Below are 20,586 nucleotides of genomic sequence, written 5' to 3'. Positions count from 1 at the left end.
CCCACGCGTCAGACAACCCGCGGCGGAGCTGGCCGGCCCCGCCTCGGCCAATGACGTCATGGAGGACGTAAGCAGCGGGACGTTTAAAACGCCGCCGCCATGGCAAAAGGGGGGGGGGAAAGAGGACGGGTAGCCGGGTGGAAGCCCTGGGGGTGGCACCACGAGTCGGCACCTAAGGGCCTGGGGGAGGCCCCAATCGGCAGGCGGGACCAACCCCCTGGTTGGGGGGTAGAGCGGTGCCGGCAGCCTGTCGGCCAAAGGCGAGGTAAACCCCCCGGCGTGGGAGAGCCGAGGGCGGGGAAAGGAAGCAGCCCAGGGCAGAGCCCAGCAGGGCTGGTAGGCTGGCGCGTTACGGCAGGACGCCCCGTCAGCCGGACCAGAGCTAGGCGGTTCCGCGTCCTTAGGGCCCTGGGCTGGGGCCTGTGAGTGAGGGTGGGCCCGGGCCCCCCTGGGAAGAAGTTGAAACTGGGAGAACACCTCAACGACCTGTAGCAAGGGCGCGCGGGTGGCAGTAAGGGGGGAGGGGTGGCGGGTACCGTCGGGTGAGACTGGTACAATGATCAAGGGTAACAAGTGGATGAAACAAACAAATAGCTAGGATACTGGCATGCAGCCAAGGGGAACAAAGGACTGGAGCAAAGTGCTTCAGAATCAAAACTAGCCAGTCAGCCAGTTTGGATATTTCTGATTCCTTGCCAGGGTACCACGACAGGGCACTTCTGATTTACTGAGGTAGAATGAATCCCTGGATCCCAGCAGGTCTGGAGCTGCCTCAGCAGTAAATGCTGATATATTTTCCATTAGTGTAAATGTATTGGAAAATCCCAACTCTTGTCACCCAGAGATGAAACCTAATGGAACCACTGTGTCAGGCACTGTCACACAGAGCCACAGTCAGCTTTGGGAAAATGAGCTTTGATCTTTTTTTGAAACTGTATTAGCAAAGAGTGCTAGAGGCATGGGGATGTCTCAGCCTCTTCCTTTCTCTGGATCCTTCAGTCCCTTCCCAAGCTGTCCCTAGAGCAAACTCTGGTCCCGGACATGGGTTAGCAGGTAACTCATGGGGTACGTCTGAGGACAAGGTTTCTAGAGACACCTCTAGGGTGCAGTCAAGACCCACCCAAAGTACGGTGAGCCAACAGGTCAGTGCAGCAGCTAGCACATATCTAATGCAATATTAATCATTATCAGGATAAGCCTGAGAATTTTAGAAACACTGAGGGAGAGAAAACATTGAGCCCTTGTGCTGTCAGCTTGGCAACTCTGAGGATATGCCAGTGGTGTGAAAGTATGGGACACCCACTCTCAGACCTAAGTGTCCTGCCCTCGGGACCATCAATCCACTAGTTAGTCTTTATTCTGTGTAATATTTTTAACTCATGGTCTCATTGGCTGAGTTTGGTGTCATTCAGTGTGTTTGTACTCTGACAAGCTACAAAAAAGGCACCGTGGGGCACCCATATTGTCATTTCTCTCAATAATTTCTATTCCAAAATAATGCTAAGAAGAAGAAAAATAGATTTGTCTAGTTCTTAGCCCTGCATCTGTAACCTGTGTCGATTGGGCTTTCCCTGTCCTTATGCTAATTGGCTGTTTGCTCCAGCTCTTTCTGCCTCTCTCTCTCTCTCTAGCACAGTCTCTTCTCCCCCTCACCTTAGTTTCCTTCCACACCTTCCCCTTTCACCCTCATCTTTCCTGCCCCATTCTCTCACCCCCTGCCCTTTTTTTCCCATTTAGTTGATCCGTTCCTAACAGCTCCCCTGTCAAATTCAATCAATCAGTCCTGGCACTAACATTTGCTGCCATCACACGGATCACTGTGAATCCTGACCCTTCCCCCAGCCTGTGTCTGTCCGGCCTATTGACTGTCAGCTCTTCATGGCAGGGATAATCTATTAGGATATGTTTACACTACAAAGAAAAGTCGGAAAAAGATTCGCAAAAAAGATGAGAGTCATTTTCTGCTTTTCTTTTGGAAAAACCTCCTCTTTCAACACATCCCTTCTTCCTTGTGAAACGAGGTTTACAGCGATAGCAAAAGAGTGCATCCACTTTTCTGAAATTTTTTTTAGAAAAGCGGGCGCATTGCTTGGATGCAGCATAGCTTTTCCAGGATACCTCCAGTGTCCCGGAAAAGTGCCTCAGTCTAGATGTAGCCTTACTCTCTGTTTGTACGGCACCTAGCACAATGGGGTCCTATCTGGTTTGGCCCTGAGGCATCACTATCATAAACATTATTAGTGATAATAAAAATAGTGATGGGTTTGGCCTGACAATGGGGGGAAGTTTCTCCCTGACCCCTCTTTTCTTAGTGGGTGGTTTATGTCCTGACACTCAACAGGAAATAGTGCTTCTATTTTATTTATCCTATTTAACAGAACTTGGGAATATTTTCATTATTCACATAAACTTTGAATTCTTTTTTGAATTTTACTAAGCTCTTAGCCTCCAGACTTTGGGATAGTGACTTCCCAAAGTGTGATAGGTGTGTTTTGTGTTGTGTAAAATGTATTGCCTCTTACCAATTTTAAATGTGTTCCCTTTCATTTTCAACAAGGATCCCCTAGTTCTTGTGGAAAGAAAAGCTTTCCTCCTTTGTGCCACTAAATATATTTTTAACCTCTGTCATGTCCTCACTAAAGGAATGAATCTTGTGATCTGCTCTTTGCATGGCATTCTTTCCACGTCTTTCATCTCTGTACTCCTTCGATTGCTACCATGTCCTATTTGAGTTAGGGTGACTTGAAGTGAACTCGATGTACTGGAGAGAGTACCATTGCTTTAGAGAATGGCCTTCTGATACTGACAGCATTATCTATCTGTCTGTCTGTCTGTCTGTCTGTCTATCTAAACAAAAAATGCTACAAGAAAATAAAATACATTTTAAAAAACAATTAAAGCCCTGTAACTAACAAATCAACTAACCCACAAAATAAAACAAACACACACCCAGTTAGAGGGAATTTCCCCCCCAAAAGGAGATGAGCTAGAGATTCCATTAAGTTCACGAGGGATTTTGCTATTCCTGTGTTTTGACTGTTGCTTCATATTGATCAGAAGATTTTGTTGAGCCATCCATAGTGACACCCCTGCCCACTCACCTCAGCCGGTCTTTTCCCTAAGTAGTTATGCTTTAAATTTGAACTGTTTATATGGAAATTCAATATTCCTTACAATGAGTATTGCTTACGATATTTTTCAACATTGGCTACCATCTGCTATAATGTTTGTCCTCTCACTTAACTTTGGTAGGTCCCTTGGAAATTCCTCAAAGTTTTCTCTGATTCAACTAATCTACATCATTTTGTGTGGCAATATTTGCCACTTCACTGTTCACCCCTTTTTTGCAGGCTATTGGTAAATACACTGAAGAACACCAATCCTAAAACCAGAATCTGGTACAAACTGTTATGACCCCATCGACTTCCCTGCCCATTATGCATGTCGGTCCCATATTCTACCATGTTGAAAACCGACCATTTTCATACTGCTCTTTGTTTTTTGTTTCTTAGCCAGCTTCTGTATACGACAGTACCTTATCTCTTCACTCATGAGTTCCTAAAGTGAGGAAGGGCTTTATCAATAGCATTTTGAAGGTGTAAAAAACTTTATTCACAATTTTGAGAAAATGCTCAAAGAATTCTAATGGAGCAGGGAGGCCAGAGTTTTCCTTTACAGAAGCTATGATGTTTTGTGCCTGCATATCCTATTCATCTGAGTATTGCTAAACCTAATCAAAGAGAACAAGAAAGAGTTAATATGGGAGAATTCTATTTCTGGATGACAAAGGATGACAACTTTGCCAGAATTGCTGCTTAGTAATTCCTGGAAAACTATCTTACAGTCTTTAGTGGAGTGAGCGCAGGACTGGGCACAAGGAACCTTGACATTCCAACCCCTCTTCTGAGACTGATTCACTGGGCCAGTTTCATCACTAGCACACACTACTACAAGTCTACTGTTCTGGACAGTGGTCTGCCCACTTATGTCAAGCATAAATTTGAATCGCCGAGTCACCTTGAGCAAGTCACTTAACTTCTCTGCCTAGTTTTTTCCATCTATAGAGTGGGAATAATAAAACTTCCCAGCTGCTGTAAGGATCAATTAGGGGATGTTTGTTCAGTGCTCTGATGAAGTAAGTGCTTTAGAAAGGATAAATATTAGTAGGAGTTTATTGCTTTCTCTCTCTGTCCCCTTTCAGGTTCTTCATCATCAAGGAGAGTTTTCTGCTGTACTATTCTGAGAGTGAGAAGAAGAACTTTGAAAGCAATAAGTACTTCAATATCCACCCCAAGGTGAGCACTCCCCAGGGATTTCCTCTCTGACTCCAGCTGGCCCCTCACAAGCACATGGAGAGCTGAAGAGGCAGCTTCTCTGACTCCAGCCTTGTAGTTAGATCCTGAGGAACCACCAAGGCACTTGGGGATGTGGATTAACCTCTCCTGAAAACTGACATGAATTCAGTTTCCCCACTAGCACACCACTTGAATGGTCTCTCTGATGCTAATCAGGGGGTTTATTGCTTTACTAATCACTAACTATAAATAATTCATAGTTACATGCATGAAGCCCACAAACCACCCACCTGCAGTATAGGAAAGAGGACTCAGGCTCTTTCAGCTCCCTGGGCTTTGTCACGTGAGCTGAAGCAGAACATGCATTTCTCTTAGTGGGAACCATCAGTCTCTTATTCTCTAGGCCCTCCAGTCTCTTCAGGACAGAATAATCCCATGCACTTTAGCTGGTCTAATTCCATCAGGCCCTGGGTCACAGTGACACTCGGGCCATGGATATGTTATGTGCCTGGGAAACAAAGCCCCACAGGGAAAAGAGGCTAGAGGGACAACAAGTGGAGACACCACCTCGTCATTTGAGCGCACTCCAGTAGAACTCCCCATTCCCTATCACCTGCGCATCCTGGCCACCTCCCTCCCCGTGCAGGTGGACAGGATGAGACTCCCTTAGAAGTCAGTTAATGCCTCTCTTTAATCCGCTGCAGGGAGCTCCCTGGGTGATGTGAAGCTTGCCTGCTTACTAGGACTCTGCCTAGTGCCTGTGTGATGCTTCCAGCACAGAGGACGGGCTGGCAGCCAAGTCTGGGGCTAGGAATCAGGGTCCAGTTCCTGATCACTTATGATTATGCCTGGCAGTTGCTCAGTGAAGTTTTACTGACTGAGTTAAATTCTCTGGTTCATCACCAGGGTGTCATACCTCTGGGGGGCTGCATTGTGGAAGCCAAAGAAGAACCCAACATGCCTTTTGCCATGAAGATCTCCCATGAGGACTTCCATGTGCGTGAACTTTTCTCTTTTTCAGGTCAATGAACATGGTGTGGGTGCAAGGTGCTGGACTGACCACCCTGGGTATTATTCTGCAACCCTCCCTTCCATGGGCCATTGCCTGCCCAGTGTGCCTCAGCACTCCCCATGCTGTTTCCCTGGAGCTAAAGCAGCAGAATGGGCTAACAAGAGGGAACAATTAATACCAGGAACTGCAGTGGTGGCACTTTCTGTGGTACCTGGAACCTGACTAGGGACAGGGGTAGTTTGTGCGCGATGGCGGACGTGTGCATGTGCTCACACCAGCCTCTCTCATTTGATTCTTCTTTTCCAGGGTAACGTTGTGCTGGCAGCAGAGTCCGAATTTGAGCAGGCTCAGTGGCTGGAGATGCTGCAGGAGTCTGGAAAAGTGTAAGCGCGGGGGGCGGGGGAGGGGGAGAGGGGCGTTATTTCCATGATTTAATTCTCTTTGCAGTACTGAATTGTGGGAAGGTGCTGGGCATTTGAGGAGAACCAGGCCCAACAAGAGTGACAGTGTGGAAGAGCTGAGATGCTCCTCCCTAGCTAAGCAAATCCTTTTTACCTCGGCAATTTCTGCTCCCTACCAAAACCAAAGCGTTTTGAAGTTCAGACAAAGCATCCTCCATCATACTAAAGTTATGGTTGCTAACACACCCCTGGCTATCCTCAGGACTGGAAGTGATGAAATGCCACATGGTCTCTGCTGTCCTGCTCCTTCTCCTCAGGTGTGGAGGTCCTTTCACAGAATCAGTGCAGTTCTGCTGTGTGAGGAGAGCAAGATCCTGCTCGAGGATCATGCTTCACAGAAGCTCCCTGCACCTCAGGGAGAAGGACTTTTGGGTGAGATGGGGGCAGGATGAAGGAGACCTAGGGCTGAAATCACGACTATGCCATGCACCAGTCAAGCTTCCCTGTGGAGACGGAGCACAAGTGTCACAAGGGCTACTTCAACCCTGAGGCTTCAATAGTGGCTCTAGACCTGTGACCTTGGGGTCCTTTTGCCCAGATCCCAGCACACACGCTGTGCAAGGGCAAGGAGTATTTACTTCTGCAAAAGAGTCGGCATTTCCTGAAATCAGGACGTAAAGTAAATCCCCTGATAGCATCTGTTGGCTCAGGATTTTCAGCCCCCTTCTAGAGAGCCTCAGTGCTGTAGGCATCTGCATGTTTGGTTATGCATCTTGCTGGAACCTTGGAAAGATTTAAGGCTAGTCCAGCGCTAGTCCTAGCATGATCTCACTGCTAAGCACTTAGAGGATGGAAGCCACTGGCTCTAACACCAAAGCATGTTTCCCTTAGGTCTTGCCGTGACATCAAAAGGCAGGGGCTGGAGAGAGAACTGAGTGATGGGGACTCTCCCAAAGCATATGGAAATTTTCAGAACCTCCCCAGCCTGGCTCAGCTCAGCTGCTTAAAGGAAATAGCACTTTGCAGCCTTTCCTCAAGGACCTAGTACACTGGACGTAGTCCCTTGGGCCCCATTAGAAAAAGGCTTCTTATTCAGCTGAGTTGATCTAAGGATATTAGCATGTGCAGATGGGACTGCTCATTTCTGTGAAGAGGGAAGTGTTCAGGGGATGGTGGGGTGTGGACGGCATATCATAGTCAAGTGAAAAGTGCTCAGGGCTGCATGGAATATGTGCCCAGCTCAGCCCTGGTATCCCGGCACCCCACTCTGAGCTCAGCCCTGCCTATCATCCATGAGGTCTTGGGCACGAGACAACAAGAATTTATCTTTGTGTGAGTTTTTTTGTTTTGTTTTGTTCCACAGTCCCCACTCGGCCCTATCCCTAGTGCAGCTCCCCTTATGCCAGCCACAGCTGGGATGTTAGTATAAATTGATTGGCCATTGGCGTTTTTTTCTCCTGAGTTTCTATCCCTGGTAAGCGCAGGTCCATAAGACTCTGTGGCTGGTATCCCTTGAGAGTAGCACTGGACAGGGACATGGGAGAGAGATTTAAACAAGAATGCTAGTGCAGGCAAAGGGTTTGATACCTTTATGCACTGACCAGAGATGGGCTGGTTTGGGCAGGACAAGGGACAAGATACACCAGACCTAAGACAGATCTCTCGGCTCGTCTAGACAGCATTCCTCTCTCGAAAGAGGAATGCAAATAAAGCAGATCAAAAATGTAAATGAAGCGTGGATTTGTAAATGTCATGGTTCATTTGCATAATCGCATGCGAGCGTTTTTTCGAAAAAGAACCTGCACTCTAGACGGGGTTCTTTTGGAAAAAAACCCTCTTTTTCAAAAGAATCCATACTCCTGAAAAAATGAGGAGTATGGGTTCTTTTGAAAAAGGTGTGGGTTTTTTTGTTTTTTGTTTTTTTGAATGAACCCCATCTAGACTGCGGGGTTTTTTTCTGAAAAAGTGCTCTCACGCCATACTGAGTCAGACCAAAGGTCCATCTAGCCTGGTATCCTGTCTGCCAACAGTGGCCAATACCAGATGCCACAACAGATAATCCTCACATGATTTCTGCCCTCTCCCTTCCCCCTTCCCCGTCACCCACTTCCAGAGAAACAGAGGCTGGGGACACCATTCCTACCCATCCTGGCTGAGAGCCATTGATGGACCTAAGCTCCATGAATCTATCTAGCTCTTTTTTGAACCCTGTTAAATTTCTAGCCTTCACTGCATCCTCTGGCAAGGAGTTCCACAGATTGACTGTGCGCTGAGTGAAGAAAAACTTCCTTTGTTTGTTTTAAACCTGGGGCTCTTCTTTCTGGGAGACAGGTAGCTTTACCTTTCAGAGTGTGGGTAAGGCAGAGTGACTGTGGGAGGGGCACTAACAAAGAGAGTGCACCAAAAGCACAAGGTCTTATGTGACTTCACTTGCATCTCATGCCTAGAACCACCTAGCCCCCGACTCTGTTCCTCCAACCCTGTGTGTTTGCAGGGGTTGAGAAGGCTGCTAGCACATTTCTAGCAGTGTGGCAGGGCAACCCACTGTGCTGGATGAAAACAGGCTTGCGGCATCCATCTTACCTCCCCGTGCACCAACACTGCAGGAATGATTTGGCGCCGACCTTCACCTAATCAGTTTTTGCATGTCTGTGTGTAAAGGGGAGCAGGGTAACGTGACTTGTTAGCCAGGTCAGGAGCTGAGCTGAGCGACAGCCAGAAAAAGGACAGATTGTCCAGTAAATTGAGCAGTGAAGAAAGGGAAAGCTGAAAGGACATTACAGCCTACCTTTCCATAACAATAACATAAGGGAGCATAGAGAGACAAGGGTTACAGTAAATAAGGAAGGCAAATAGGAAAGAAAGAGACAGAAGGGGAGTAACATCCTCTCTCCTGACCCCTTTGTTTGCATTCTATGTAGATACTGGTACCATTTCTTTACATCTGGAGCAGGTGGAGTGTGCCAGTGTACTGGGGCATAGATCACTAGAATATCAGGAAGATGGGCTAGTCTAGGTTAGTCTAGTGGCTCAGTGAAAATATACTGCTACCCCGGGGGTGTTTGAACTGCTTCACGGTCCTGAGCTTTCATCCTCTAGCTTAGCAACTAAGCCCAAACCCCTCTGATCGATTAAGGACTAGAGTTTATGGCTTCTCAAAGGGAATCCCCCCTCCATTCTGCTGTGGCTAGAAGGACAGCAGCCACGGTGCACAGCAAGTCTTGAAAGCTTCTGAATGTGGAATGGTGCAAAGAGGATAGGGGTCTTCTAGCTCCGACAGGCATTCAGAGGACTCCCCCAATCTGGAAAATGGGTCCATATACCCAGGATAGGGTGCTGTATATTCACTTTTTAGCTGCTTTTTCTGTTTTCTATTGGATTGGTTTAGAAGTGGATCTGGTCCGAAAACAGAGAAAAGTCACAAAAATGTTCATGAATAAATATCTTTTTCAGCAAAAATGTACCAACCCCCCAACTGTGAACAGAATAGCCAGGCTAGTTCTAAAGGGGCTGACCTTACAGGCTGGGATCCTGAGTTCTCATCCTACATCAGGCAAACCTTCCTAAGATCAAATGATGACAAGTGACTGAAGGAAGAGATTGTCAAAAGCACGAGAAGTGGTCAAGCTCCCAACGGCTTTTGATTTTTGGTGGGGGCTGGGTACATTTTAGACCTTTGTGCCTTTGACTGTCTCTCCACGAATAACTTAGTCCTGCTGCAATTTAGTGTGGCCCCTGCAGTTTCTGATTGGCACAGAAAACTTTTAACTGTCATTCTGAAAATGAGCGGCAGCAGATTTTCACAGAACTATTCTGGGTTTCACCAAAGGTCATTGAGCATTTGCAGGGCAGCTAAAGAATCTGCCACTGGTATAACAGTAGGATAGTCCACTGCAGCAGGCAGGCAGGCATGTACCTATCACATCAATTCAGATGAATAAATAAGAGATGAATCGATAGGTAAAGATGATAACGTTGCATGTGGTTCCAATTTAGATGATCCCCTTTCATAGCTGGGTCCGGATCATTGGCCTTTTCCTAAACCTCTTCCTTTCAACTCTTTACCCTACCACTGCAATGCCCTTTTCTAACCTTTGCCCTCTCCTCTGTCTCCTTCCCCTTCTGGGAGTCATCCATATCCCTTCAGCCTCCTCTTTTTTTAGTTTTTTCCCCTTGAACATCCAGAAGTTGCTCTCTACCTAGGTTGAAAGCCAACAGGAACTAGGCTGAAAGCCCATAGGAACTATACAAAAGCCTGGATCCCTTGAATGATTGGTTGCTGAATAGCACCATCCCTAAAAATAGCAAAGGAATTCCACATTTGAACTGAAATCCCTCACATGGATGATTTGAAAGTAAAAGGGATTATTATACAACAGTGTGATGCGAAAGAGGCACGTGCAGAGCCTCGTACAATAGAGCCATGATTTCACATCCGGATCCCTAACTGCTATCACAGTAATAATCATTCTAAGTATTGCTCCAGACCAAATTTAAATTCTATTATACATTGTATTCCCGCTGCCAGAAATAGGCTGATGCTCACAGGGCCAACCATCATTAGGGAAAGCATGCTGGTAAGCTGTCTGCACTGTAACTGATTTACAAATAAACAGCAAATGCTGGGGGAAGGGGAAGGAAACACTTGTAATGTTGCAAACATAAGAGTGTAGTTTGCAGATTGTTTATTATACACTCTTATAATTAATAGGGAAGTTATGCATGGTACTATTTTGTTACAAAATTAATGCAGTTCAGAATCATGGCACTGTTTCTCCTATCTAGCCCAAGAAAAAATGTACAGGCAGTCCCTGGGTTACATGGATCCGACTTACATCGGATCCCTAATTACAAACGGGCTGAGGCAACCCCGCACTAGCTGCTTCCCCCCAGCAGACCAGGGAGACGCGAAGCTAGCGCCCCCCACAGCAGACCAGGGAGACACGGAGCGGCTTTTCTCAGCAGACACCTCAGCTTGAGAATAAAGGACTGAGGGAAGTGAGGTGTGGGAGAATAAAACTGAGCTCTGGAGAAATGTTTGGCTAGAGTTTCCCCTACAATATGTACCAGTTCCGACTTACATACAAATTCAACTTAAGAACAAACCTACAGTCCCTATCTTGTACGTAACCCGGGGACTGCCTGTACTAATAATGCTTAGCTCTTACCGCCCTAAGGCTCACTAGGTTAAATAGTCTCAGATGGATAGCCATGTGAGCCCTGGTCTACACTAAGGAGTTATTTCAAAGTAACTCCCCTTATTTCAAAATAACAAGTGGAGCGTCCGTTCTATTTTGAAATAACTCCTGCTTTCCATGAGGAATAATGCTTATTTTGAAATAGTTATTTTGAAATAGTGGTAGTGTAGACGCTCCACTACTGCTATTTCAAAATAACTACTCCCCAGAGTCATTCAAAATAATTACTCCCTAGTACTTCCTGGGGCTCTAAGTCGAGATCGCATGTCCATATTAAGGGAGCCTGCCTTGGACTAATTTCAAGGCTTCCCTGTAGTGTGGACATGCTATTTTGAAATAGGAAGCTTCAGGGGGTAGCTGAATTAGTCTGTACAAGATAAACTTAAAAAACAACAAATGGTCTGGTAGCACTTTATAGACTAACAAAACACGTAGATGGTATCATGAGCTTTCATGAGCATAGCCCACTTCTTCAGATGACCGGAGTTTTGAGTTTAGGATGTGCAGACCTAAAATAAATAGGGGAATGGCTCTCCCCTATTTATTTTGGGTCTGCACATACTAAACTCAAAACTCAGTGTTTTACCAATCCATCGGCATCGATTTGACAGCCCAGTTCATGCTCTACTATCCCTGAGGAGGCTGGAGCCACCGTCAGAAGCTGCACATGTTCTGGACAGGTTTGGGGGACCGCTAAGATTAACTCTACATTGATGGGAGGGCATCTCTAATGGGTGCCTTAGGTTCATATGTGATATCTGGAAAATCTCTTTCAATTGATTGTTTGTCAGGACATTTTCCAATGCATTTTAGGAGAAGTAATATTTTATTTTTAAAATGAGATAATCCATCAAATACATGAGATTCCATTTGAAGTTGTAGGTAAAACAGAATCCCCTCACTCAGTAACTCCCAGTCCTGCTTCCTTCTCAATTCTCTTTATTTCTGTTCATTCTCTCTTTAGGACCTGGAGGAATGCTCAACTGGGAGAAGCCATGATTGAGAGCCTGGAAGCTCAGGGGCTCCAGCTGGCCAAGGAGAAGCAGGAATATTTAGGTTGGCTTGAGCAGTTTTTTGTCCTGGGAAGTCTCTAGACTCAGAAGACCCTAGGGTGGTAGAATCTTAAACAGAACCCTTGTCTCTGCTTCCTGTAGCTGCTGGTGAGGTCTAATCCCATCAGCTGCAAGTTTGTGTGCCTGATTAACTCAAAAAATCCGCAATTTCTATTCAGCAATCAAGGGAGATGAAAATATAAGCAAATACTAGGGGGTTGAGTTCAGGACACTTATTTTAGGTGCTTAAAAGTATGCATGTGTCCAGTCAGTTGTGATCCTCTGGCACCTGATCAATGGACAATGTGACCCTTGTTTTTGAAAAATTTGAGCTTCCTGACTCTGGAAATTAGCATCAGGAAGCTGCATTCTGGGCACACACAGGTGCTTGTGTGCCAGTTTTAATTTCTCAGGAGTGGCATTTCTTATGATGGCTACAGTTCTGGAGTTGGATTTTTTTTCATCAGGGTTTTTATTCTTACATTGCTGAATCCCCATCTAAAGTCACCCCTGCATTAGTGGTGACATTGTGGGTGATGGTAATTCTAGCCTGGCAGATTATCGGTTTGTGGGCAGGCAAATGGCTCAGTTCACACAAGTGAGATAATTAGTGGTTTCTCTGGGTAACTCCGAGTACTTACACCTTAAGCTAAGCCACCTGGTAAAATAATAATTAATAGGAATACTGGGAGCTATTCTCTGTCAGCCAGCTCCTGCTAATAACCCTTTCATATATTTAGTTATTAAGAAAAAACTTGTTCATTAGAAGGGTTGTTTAAGGTCTGGAATAGGCTTCCAAGGGAAGTTGTGGAACCCCCATCTTTGCTGGCTTCTAAGAATAGATTGGACAAATACTTGTAAAATAAGGTCTAGGGATACTTGGTTCTGCCTCAGTACAGGGGGACTGGACCTGATGACCTCTCAAGATCCCTTCCAGCCCTACATATGTCTACAGTTTTTCTATGGCAATCTGAATATCCAGAACCATTTCTGTTTTACAGTATGTGCCAAGGAAGAGCTCAGTAAATTGCCTGGGATTTAATAGTAGTAACAATAATTAAAGCTCTAAAGCATATGCAGTTTGAAGATTGTAAAGTCGTTTGTAAAGGTTAAAGAATGAATGGAGTGAGGTGGGAAAGTAATATCATCCCCATTTTCCAAAGGGATAAACACAGACCCTAGACAGAGGATAACTTATAGTGCTGGGCAAAATGTTTTGGAAGCAAAAGTTATTTAAAATTGGCTTGTGGGCTTTAAGGATTTTTTTCATGAAAAGCTGGTGCCTATTTCAAACCTTGTTGTTAAATTTTGGGGTGATATTTTTATCAACACCTTTATAGTAATTTTTATTTTAAAAGTTATGGAAATAGTTGCTGATCATTTTCACTTACATCACAGTTCAATAACATTTTCAGTTAAAATGTTGGTGCAAAATATTCCATTTGATGTTCTGCAATGTTGACAGGGTGTTATTAATTACTATAATTTAACTTTATTTTATTTTATTTTATTTTTCAAACCACTCAGATGACTTTGCTTTGCCCACAGCCACACAGTGTTAGTGTTAGTGTTTGTTAGTATTAGTTAGAGCTGTGAATAGAACCTAGATCGTCGGATTCCTCTTTCCCTGCTCTAATCCTTGGACTTGTTTTCCAACCTTCCATGGACTGACCTGGGAATAAACTATGGGAGGATTCTCTCAAACAAACCCTCTTTCTCCAGGACATTTCCAGACACCTGCATCAGGGTCTCCCTGCTCAGTTTACTTCTTATGGTATAATGCCATTGCCAAATTCTGTCAGGAATGGAACCATAGAGGAATATGGTAGACATGAGAGAGATTCTGCCCATAAGAATATAAGGGGCCTTAGTGGAAAGACTCATCCCTGAATGTCCTAGGTTAGCAGATATTTGTGGTTCATGGCCAAACATTGCTTCCATAACCCTTGATCCATAACAGGGATGTTCAGGGTGACTATTCAGTACTGTCACGCTTGGCCATTTTTATTAGACAGCTTTTGTTTTATCTTGCTTTGTTCCCATATAACTGCTGAGGTTTCTGCCTTATTATTAGCATCCTGCTCAACGATCAGTGCCCCATCAATGGTTAGGGCTTTGAGGACAGGAGAGTTTCTGGCCACTGGGAAATCAGGTCAAGACTCGAGGAGGTGCTCATACTGCCTTGTCGCCCTTCCACTGCGACCACCTGTGCTCCTGGAGTGACCATCCATCCCTCACTTTTGGTGTCCAGTCCTCCCCTCAGGCTGGGAATCCACACATATTGGTGGATTGCATCAGGAAGCCAGACCATGCAAGACCTGATCCTCCCAAGACAAGGCAGGAGTTGTAAGAAAGAGGAGAATTGGCATATTGGCAGCAGTGAGGCACATGGGGCAGGAAGCATAAGCTCTTCAGCCTGTAGCATGATGGGGGTTTTGACAGCATCTCCAGCACTCACAGGGGAATAGTGGAAGGGGTTTGGTTTATGGGACAGGATCCAGGGAACAGGAGGGGGAGCAGAAGAGGCTCTCAGAAAGAACAGAGTAATGAGATGCTTATTCATTTGTACTGTCATAGCATCTAGGAGTGCCAGGTGTAGACCTGGACTCCACTGAGTCTAACAATAATAATACCTAGCTCTTAGCTAGTGCTTTTAAACTTTTGTTTATAAAATGCTTTCCATGGGAGACCTGTCTGACAGATGGGGCGACTGAGGCACATAGCGGTGATGTGACTTGCCCCATGGCCCCCAGTAGGTCAGTGACAGACTTAGAAATTGAACCCATTCTGTGGAATCCTAGTCCAGTCTCCTATCCAGTAATGCTTAAAGGTTAATCAGAGTGTGCAGGAAGTCTAGGGACTGACCTTGCTAATAAACCGGTAGGAGTCCAAAGTCCAGTGGAGACCTTAAGAAGGAGCAGGGCTGGGATACTTCATTCACCGCAGGAATATCTCTTAGACTTCAAGCTTTGCAAGAGAATTGAAGGGACATCATAATAGTGTGACCAAGTGTCTTCACAACGTTATGCCCCAGAGATGGAAATGGGACATAGGCGCTATTGTCATCACACTGGATGGCTGGTGGCATCCCTGCTAGTAGCTGATGGTCAGCACAACACAGATAAGGGCAACCTTGGAAAGAGCAAATTTTGCTGACTAGAGAGGTGAAGTGAGCTCAAGAGTGAGCATTAAAGGAAATGAGGGCTAGGCCAGGGTGGCTGGTAGCAGAGATCATGTCTCAGGGTGTGGCAAGTGTGTGGCCTGCTAGTGCGGGCAAGGGACAAGGAGTCAAGACAGCTGGGTTTTGTTTTGCCTCTGTAACTGACCTGTGTGAAACTTTGGGCAAGTGACTGAACCTGCCTTTGCTTGAGTTCCTCCAGCAAAGAATTCTTCCAGTTGTGACATGGAGAGAATATTTTCCTTCCCCACATGAGGGTCCCCGCCCTGACATGTGGTAAGAGTCTTAGCAGGAAGACGTCCGAGGGAGCGCCAAGTATTAGTGTTGTTACATATTTGGCAGGAGGAGGAGAATAGAAAATCCCATTAAAGTTGCCTTGGCCTTAGGAAACTCCCAGCTCAATGTGTGCAATGAATAGGGAAGTCTGCTTTCTCCATCTCTGTGTGATCAGGGCCTCGGGAACATCAACATCCCATCGCATTATCGATTGCTTTCCTGCCTGCGTTTGGCCTGTGTTTGTGTGTGTTTGCAGATAAACTGATGGAAGAGACAGAGGAGCTGTGCCTGCAGAGGGAGCAAAAGGAGGTGAGTTCCTGTTCAAAGCCAGTCAAATCATATCCCTTCCTGTCCTTAGGCAATGTGTTGATTGGGGGGGAGGGATTAGCGACATGTGAAGCCCAAAGGCTCCTAGATGCCCCTTGGACAAGTGAAGGGATGACAGTCCTGCTCTTCTCACTGCACCCTCTCACCCGCCTTCATGTTAGCATTTAGTCACACGTAGGAAAGGTTGAAAGTTGTTGTGACGGAGAATAAAAACATTCTCTGAAGAGCCTCTGCAGTCAGGACTCTCTTTCTAGTCCTTGCCTGTCATTAGCACTGCTGCTCTACCTCAGCCTTGACCAGCGGCAGTACCTGGCCCACATTCCTGTCGTGAGCAGAGGCAGGCAGCTATGGGTGAAATTCAAAAGAGATGGGGCAGTGGATTTTCAGTTCCAATAAATAATAATTCAAATGCTGATATGAAACCCAAATTATTGGAACCTTTTCAGCCCCTGATCTCTCACTATATCACCACAAAGACGTTCAAAGATCCCTCCTACTTCACTTTGTCTTCTTGAGGGGGTGAAGGATTCAGAAAGTTTCTGCTCCCTTCTGAAGTCTAAAGAAGTGGCTGGTCCCACTTCTCCCTCTTTTCGGGCTAACTTAGGCTCCCTTCTAACTCCTTTGGAGCAGCTGCCTAGTAAACGTGCTGTACAGCAGTGGAGAGGGAGTAATCATGAGCACAGGGCTGGATCCCTACTCTTAGAAAGCTTGCCATGGGTGCTTTAACATTCACTGATAGACAGGAGCAAGGGCAGTTTTGAGGGACTTTATTCCTAAAGTAGGTAGGAAAATATAGTCTACATGGAGCGTAATTGGTCTGACATTCTCCAGGCCTGAGGGGTGTCACAGAAATGGTTTGGAAGGGTGCACTTTGTTTGAACTGTTGGATCTGCCATATGGATGTACAGTCTTTATTATTAATTTATCTTGCCAGTTTCAGTCAATGGCTCTATAACACTAATGGAGCTGCTATAAGTACTTTACCGAGTGGCTAACTTTAGTACATTTTGTGCTGGGACAAAAGTCCTTTGCTGTTCTGTGTGAGCCAGACTCTTCTCCCATACAAGGTATAAAACTCTGGTGGTTTAAAAAAAAAAAAATTGTCATTCTGATTGGGTAGCATAGGCTTGTGGAGACTGTGAAGGTGAGCTGTGTTTTAAAATATCTTACCTAAAGCATGTGAATTATCAGCCTTTTTAAACATCACTTCTCACCAAGTGTAGACAAGGCACTGATGATTAAAAACATAATCGCTGGTTATGGAGAGCAGCTAGCACAAATTTCAAACACTACTCAGTGCCAGTATTCAGAAGCATGCTAGGGAAATGTGGTCTAGACAGATTTACTATAAAGTGGGTGCACGACTGGTTGAAAAACTGGACTGAGAAAATAGCTATCAAGGGTTTGCTGTCAAACAGGGAGGGTGTGTCTACACTGGCCGCTTGAATTTGCACAAGAGCACTGACTTTGTAATGTACAAAATCAGTGCTTCTTGCACAAATACTTTCATGCTCCCGCTCGGAAAAAAGCCCTCTTGCGCAAGAATACTTGCTCAAAAGAGCCAATGTAGACAGGGAAGAACTGTTTTGTGCAAAAAAGCCCCGATGGCTAAAATGGCGATCGGGGATTTCTTGCGCAAAATCGCATCTAGACTGGCCATGGATGCTTTTGCGCAAAAGCATCTGTGCCAATCTAGATGCTCTTTTGCGGAAATATTTTTAACGGAAAAACTTTTTCATTAAAAGTATTTCCGCAAAATCATGCCAGTCTAGACGTAGCCGGAGGGTATTTCAAGTGAAGTCCTGCAGGGGTCAGTGCTGTGTTCAGTGCTATTCAGTGTTTTCGTTAAAGATTTGGATAATGGAGTGGAGAATATGCTTATAGCATTTGTGGATGGCACTAAGCCAGGAGGAGTTGCAAGCACTTTGGAGGGCAGGATTAGAATTCAAAATGACCTTGACAAAGTGGAGAATTGGTCTGGATTCAACAAAAACAAAATTCAAGACTGATAAATACAAAGCACTACATACAATTGGAAAGGAAAATCAAATGCATAACTTCAAAACAGGGACTAACTGGCTAGGTGTCAGAGAATACTGCTGAAAAGGATCATTCTAGGAGCTATAGTGGAACACACATAGAATATGAACAAGGGGTTGCAGTGTGTAATATCACTCTGGGGTGTACTGTGTCATATGTAAAATCTGGGAGGTAAATGACTCACTCTTCTCAGCCCTGGTGAGGCACCAGGGGGTATACTGTGTGCAGTGTTGGGCTTACTACTCTAGGAAAGATGTGAACAAATTGGAAAAAGCCCAGAGGAAAGCAACAAAAAACAATAAAAGGGTTAGAAAATCTGGCTTAACCTGGCAATTGTAGGACCTGTGTCAGTCTCCTTGCCTCTAACAACTACATTTTTATATCCAAAGCTAAGAATGAGACACTTCCAGCTCACTTAATTAGCTTCCTTAGCACCAGTCCTACAATTAACAGGTGCTACCCCTCTACCCCTCCACGTTATAAATACCGTGGCTCTGATATTTCCGCTCCAGCTCATCTGATGAAGGGAGTTTTACCCAGAAAAGCTCATGATTCTATATATTCTTGCTAGTTTCTAAGGTGCCACAAGGCTACTTGATTTGAAAGTTACAGACTAACATGGCTACTGCTCTGAGCCTATAAGGAGAGTTAAGCTCTGGAGTAGGTTATCAAGGGAATTTGTGGAATCCCTGTTACTGATGGCTTTTAGCAACAGGTTAGGCAAACACCTGTCAGGGATCATCTAGGTTTACTGGGTCCAGCCTTATTTACTGGGATGGAGTAGATAATCTCTGGAGGTCCCTTCCATCCACACATTCCTATGATTCTGCGATTTCATAATTATGCATGATCACGTTTTTCCTGTGTTGGATTCAGAGGCAACACTAGTGTCTACGTGGGATGGTGAGGCAGCCAAGTGAAAAAAGGATAATGTGACAATAAATTGAATTGAGTTACTGCAGGGGTCACCAGTTAGCCCTCTGAGCACTACAGTGCACTTATCTCCTCATGTGACTTTGCAGGAGCTGGAGCGTCTTAACCAGGTGCTAGAGGCAGAGAAACAGCAGTTTGAAGAAGTGGTGCAGGAGCTACGGCTGGAACAAGAGCAGATCAAACGGTAATGAAGCCGGGCTGGGAAGAAAACCAGGTGGGCGCCGAGACAGCTAGCACTCTCATGGCAGGAGAGAAGCAATCTCCATTTCGCTTACCAATCCGGACCCAAACAACCTTTTTAGAGCAGTGTAAATAGGATGGGAAGGTGATCACTCCATACGCTCCAAGGGCTTGGCAATAAGCACACAACTGGGTGCGTATTGCAGATTAGGGCAATTTTTCTGCCTCTCAGGTCCAAAAGCTTCTGGCCAGTTATGGTACGGGAGCATTTGTATGCTGTTGGCACTCGTGTGCCACAATACCAGACACTAGCAGTCACTGTGCCACAATTGCACTGAAGTCAATGGAGTGACGCTGTGGATGGATTTGGACCCTCAGGGCCTAGAATTTGTGATGCACATATGCCCATGGGCAGCCATTAAAGTCGACTGAAAGAGGCTCTCGCCATACCAGCCAAGGTACCCAAGCCGGCCACCCAAGCCGAGGGGAAGGAATGCGTCCTCCGCTTTTTGTAAAGGAAGAGAGTTCTGAGCATCTCCCTCCAGCTCAGTCTTAAGTTAGCTTGTGCCTGGCATTTCTGATTCTTGACAGCTCCCCTTCCAAATCAGTACTGGAGCATCCTATGGTAATGGCCACCTCTACAGTCTCCGGTAGTGAGCGTGGAGTTACAATCCCCACCACAACATGCACTATTGTTGCCTTTTAGGGAGCTGGAACTGACAGCCCAGTCCCTCAAAGGAGTGGAGGAAGAAAAGAAGGAGCTGCAAAGCCTGACAAAGTCCTTACAAAAAACACTGGAGGTGAGTGACAGATTTTCCCCTTCGTGGTAACAACCTTTGGGGGAAAGTTCTATGGAACTAACCAGGGATTAAACCAATAATGCCCTGTAGAAATTACTTTAAAAGCCTATAGAGTTCGATGGAGAATCAGATCCATCCTAGAGAACTCTGTAGCTAGGATAAATGGGTAAAATCTCCTCCATGTTGAGATCTCTTCAGGACAGGGCTGGAGTTGTCAGGGTCCAGAAGTCAGATGTAGCTCCCTGATTTTCAAATGGCTACTTCCCTGGTCTAAATTACAACAACCTGGTGGCAGCTCTAATGTAAAACTGCATATGGTCCCTGAGGAATCTTATACCAGCAGAGAACGTGGCACAGGAACTCCATTCACCCCTCTTCCCTCCACTATTCCAATCCCCATGTCAGGGTGACTCTTCTAGCTTTATACCCTCTGAGAAATCCCTTGGTGCCTGGGTGCAGTAGCACCCAGAATATGGCCTATTATTTTCCATTGAACTCTGTAGGATAGTCCAAAAACCTCAGGGAAAGGCTCTCATTCTGTATTATTGTCTGTGGGTTCTTAGAGACATGAGCATAGAACCATGCTAGTTTAATTTCTTTTTTGTTTTGTAGAACTTTCCCATAATGCAGATCTTCTCTCATGCTCTTGTTCTTCAGTTTTGTTGTTTTTTTGCTAGGTGGTTTGAGCTTCTGTTTGAGCAGTGGGCAAAAACCAGGCATTGAAATTCCTGCCTGGTTCAGGCTTTTGTCAGGGCTGTTCCCCACTCTGGCACTAAAAGTGCAGGAGGTGGGGGCCCACAAGAGACCTTAAAAATACCTTGCTTTTATAGGCTTCTGCTTACAAAAACTCCCCAGAGTCACAGATTCACTGATATTGGGAGATAGGCTGCCACC

At 45.5% G+C, this 20,586-nt stretch overlaps 1 protein-coding gene across 3 annotated transcripts in view; it reads left to right on the top strand.

Annotated features, from left to right (window-relative positions):
* The window catches only part of PLEKHD1 (pleckstrin homology and coiled-coil domain containing D1), a 47,803-nt gene that overhangs the window by 15,174 nt on the left and 12,043 nt on the right, over nt 1-20,586 (top strand). The window contains exons 1-8 of one of the 3 annotated variants that reach the window (XM_075927338.2): nt 122-265; nt 4,202-4,295; nt 5,202-5,291; nt 5,614-5,690; nt 11,871-11,962; nt 15,669-15,721; nt 18,802-18,896; nt 19,599-19,692. In XM_075927338.2, the coding sequence (XP_075783453.2) occupies nt 5,253-5,291; nt 5,614-5,690; nt 11,871-11,962; nt 15,669-15,721; nt 18,802-18,896; nt 19,599-19,692 (450 nt within the window). In that variant the 5' untranslated portion in view covers nt 122-265; nt 4,202-4,295; nt 5,202-5,252. Of the gene's footprint in view, nt 1-121; nt 266-4,201; nt 4,296-5,201; nt 5,292-5,613; nt 5,691-11,870; nt 11,963-15,587; nt 15,722-18,801; nt 18,897-19,598; nt 19,693-20,586 lie in introns of those variants that run through there. The other 2 variants (XM_075927335.2, XM_006130294.5) reach the window with 2 other exon arrangements.

The sequence above is a fragment of the Pelodiscus sinensis genome, chromosome 5, assembly GCF_052426305.1.
Source record: "Pelodiscus sinensis isolate ZL-2025 chromosome 5, ASM5242630v1, whole genome shotgun sequence".
NCBI classification, from domain to species: Eukaryota; Metazoa; Chordata; order Testudines; family Trionychidae; genus Pelodiscus; species Pelodiscus sinensis.
Note: the sequence above shows the minus strand (reverse complement) of the source record. Positions and strands in the feature narration are given on the sequence as shown.